The 3,139-nt window shown below is 54.0% G+C and overlaps 1 protein-coding gene across 1 annotated transcript; it reads right to left on the reverse strand.

Annotated features, from left to right (window-relative positions):
- Positions 1-241: 241 nt before the first annotated feature.
- Positions 242-2,583, reverse strand: LOC123412941 (cinnamoyl-CoA reductase 1-like). Its single transcript, XM_045105900.1, has 5 exons — positions 2,316-2,583; positions 2,069-2,223; positions 1,342-1,530; positions 884-1,242; positions 242-701 (listed from the first exon to the last, which is right to left on the reverse strand). Exons 1-5 carry the CDS (start codon positions 2,449-2,451, stop codon positions 515-517), a joined length of 1,026 nt encoding a protein of 341 aa, XP_044961835.1. The 5' UTR covers positions 2,452-2,583; the 3' UTR covers positions 242-514.
- Positions 2,584-3,139: the final 556 nt, after the last annotated feature.

The raw sequence follows: 3,139 nt of genomic DNA on the forward strand, positions 1-3,139 counted from the left end.
ACAAGTACGGCGGGAGGTCTGCCAGCCGAGATCTCCGTCCACCTCGAGCCCAGAGCGAGGCGTGGATGCAGGAGGAGATCGCGGTGCCGGACGGCGCCAACACAGTGCTCAGGAGCGATGGGATGAGACTTGAATGGCTGAGTGAGCGGGTCACCGAACGGCGTCGCCGTAGCCTGTTTGCTGGACAAAACGACCTTTCACTTTCGGTGAAGAAAAAGATCCTGCGCGAGGGCAATCGATCTTGAGCAACTCAATTCGATTCGAAGGATCCGGAGCGAGTCGTAAATTCTCGAGTATGCACGACACCCCATTTCAAGATTTCAACCCCTTCCTCTATCTAAATCGGAGAACATAACTGCATGCCAATTAAAGTTCAAACTGTTGGAGCAACAGCTAGCTGACAGCAGAATGACATGCCAATACGGCAATACATAGCTGAAGGCTTTCACCCATGATCCATGGATGGATGGATGCTTCTGGATTGCTATAAGAAGTACTGTAGTGTACCACACTTTCAGTTGATCTCTTTCATCGCCGGCTGTGCCGGGGCAGGAGGGACCGGGAGGATGCCCTTCTCCTGGAAGCTGACGACGGTGTCGTAGAGGCACTGTGCCACCGGCGTGAACTCGAGGCCCAGCTCACGGAGCCGCTGGTTCGACATCTTGTACGGCCGCTTCCTCGGGTTCACCGAGTCAGAGCACCTGCGATACATTACCATACATCAATTCATAAATTGTAACACGACTGAATTTTTTATGACCGTCCATGTCACCAAATCAATCAGAACTCTTGAGACTTCAACGCGACAACATTAGCTAGCGCGTGTGTTGACATGTTTGGAACAAAGACAGGGACGCTGCGATGGCCGATTAGTGCTACTGACCTGCTGGGGATGGGGTACTCGGGGAAGAACTTGCGGAGGATGGTGACCACGTCCTCCCGGTGGAGCACGGCGCCGTCGGCCACGCACAGGTAGCGCCCGGCGGCGGCGGGGGCCTCGAAGACGAGGACGTGCGCGGCGGCGGTGTCGCGGACGTGCACGTACGCCTGCACGGCGTTGGCGTACGTCTTGGCGGAGCCGTCGAGGTACTTGAGCACGTGCGTGAGGCTGGCGTTCACCGCCGGCTGCAGCGCCGGGCCCTGCACCAGCACCGGGTTCACCACCACTAGGTCCACCCCGCGCGCCGCCGCCGCCTCCCATGCCTCCCGCTCCGCCACCGTCTTCCCGTAGCAGTACCAGTTCTGACATACGCACACACAACAGAATCAGTCACGAGCCGCTGGCGACCATGGCGGGCCGGGTGCATGCCAAGTACTCCGTGTACGACGACGACGACGTACCTTGGTCTTCTTGCAGAACTCGAGGTTGCTCCAGCAGGACTCGTCGACGACGGCGTCCGGGTCGCGGCTGGGGTCCATGGCGACGGCGCCGATGGACGACGTGAGCACGACGCGGCGGACCGTGCCGGACTGGGCCGCGGCGTCGATGACGTAGCGCGTGCCCCTCACCGCCGGCTCCACCATCTCCTCCTGCAAAGCCAAAGCGCGCACATCAAGACTAGACGATAACTGCGTCCATGCATGCATGCATGATTGCATGCCATGCTACTGCTGATACTACACGAACGACTTTGACCAATGGTCGTCCGTCACTGAAGGGTGGAGCCATGCATGCGCAAGCAGTCCCTCCTCTGTGGATAGTGGATACAGTTGTCCATCCAGCCAGAACACAAACGGAAAACTAATTACGTACTCCCTTCGTTTCTAAATATAAGTTTTTTTAAAGATTTTATGGACTACATATGAAGTTAAATGAGTGAATATGTCTATATACATTTATATTTAGTTTCCTAGTAAAAAATTTTAAAAAATTATATTTATATATTTGGTTTTGTAGTAAAATCTTAAAAAAGTATTTAGAAACAGGGGGTAAATTTGATGGCGTCCCGAATACTCGCAAGCGTTATCGAATCCTCGGAATGCAATAATGGCTTAATACTATACAAATTTGGCAAAACTCTTGATTTAGAGCGCACTAATTTCTCCGGGAAAAAAGGATTAAACGTACCGGGTCGTCGGTGACCGGCGAGGCGGTGTGGAAGACGCCGTGGCAGCCGGCGATGGCGGCGCGCAGCGCGTCGCCGTCGAGCAGGTCGGCCTTGCACAGCACCAGCCGCTCCGCCGCGCCGGCGAGAGCCCTCAGGTGCGCGTTCTTCGCGTCATCTGCACGCGCACGCACGCACGCTAGCAATCAGCACGACGGCGCATCACAACCAACGACCTTCGCCGCCGTCGTATGCAGAGTATGTACGTACCTGGGTTCCTGACGGTGCCTCGCACGGCGTACCCCTTCTCCAGCAGGAGCTTGACGATCCAAGACCCGATGTAGCCGCCGGCGCCGGTCACGCACACCGTCTGCCCGTCTCCCGTGGCCTCGCCGCCGACGGTCATGCTGGCTCCTGTCCGGCGCGCGTAGGTACGGCGCGGCACAAAGATCTCCCCTCCGGCCGGTTAGGTGAATAAATACTTGAATAGATGTGTTGGCGATATCTGCAGATGAGAACAACGTATGCCCAAGTGTTTCTGCAGTGATGTGTGCGTGTTTGGTAGTACGTATTTATAGAGGAGCGCGCGAGTGTTTGGTGGTTGAATTGACAGAGAAAATGTGACGTCTCCGGCTGGTAAATAAATCAGATGAGATCTCCTCTCTCTTTCCCTCACTGGCAGGGCTTTATTACCGGCCAGAAGGTGTCCAATACTTTTGATGTTTTCCTTCATGGTGTTGACACGGTGTAGACTCCGGGTGCACGTTTCTGGACCCAGCAGGTTGCGGTGCGGCCCGGGTACACATGCGCGGATGCATTTGGATTTGGGCAAACGTGTTGGGGAAATGGTGAGTATGGTGCATGATTGATTTTCATGCTTCTAGAAAGATGGTTATAATTCACATAAAAAAGAGTAGTGATAATAACCTTGCTTTTTAGATGATTGTAACCATGTTTGATTGAACCACTGTGGAATGTCTTATTGCCCTTTTCATGACTCATGGCTTTTATTGCTTGGTTGGCATGCATGTTTACAATGTAATCTGCATAAAGGATTTTTTTAACACAGTACAGACACGAGCGTTTATATACAC

Source organism: Hordeum vulgare, chromosome 7H (assembly GCF_904849725.1).
Source record: "Hordeum vulgare subsp. vulgare chromosome 7H, MorexV3_pseudomolecules_assembly, whole genome shotgun sequence".
NCBI lineage: Eukaryota > Viridiplantae > Streptophyta > Magnoliopsida > Poales > Poaceae > Hordeum > Hordeum vulgare.

Bases quoted from the DNA above. Each gene is read 5' to 3' on its own strand.
- LOC123412941 (XM_045105900.1), bottom strand. From the start codon at position 2,451: ATGACCGTCGGCGGCGAGGCCACGGGAGACGGGCAGACGGTGTGCGTG. The intron at 1,531-2,068 runs GTACGTTTAATC...TTGGCTTTGCAG, and splicing joins CGCCGGTCACCGACGACCCG to GAGGAGATGGTGGAGCCGGC. The intron at 702-883 runs GTCAGTAGCACT...AATGTATCGCAG, and splicing joins GAGTACCCCATCCCCAGCAG to GTGCTCTGACTCGGTGAACC.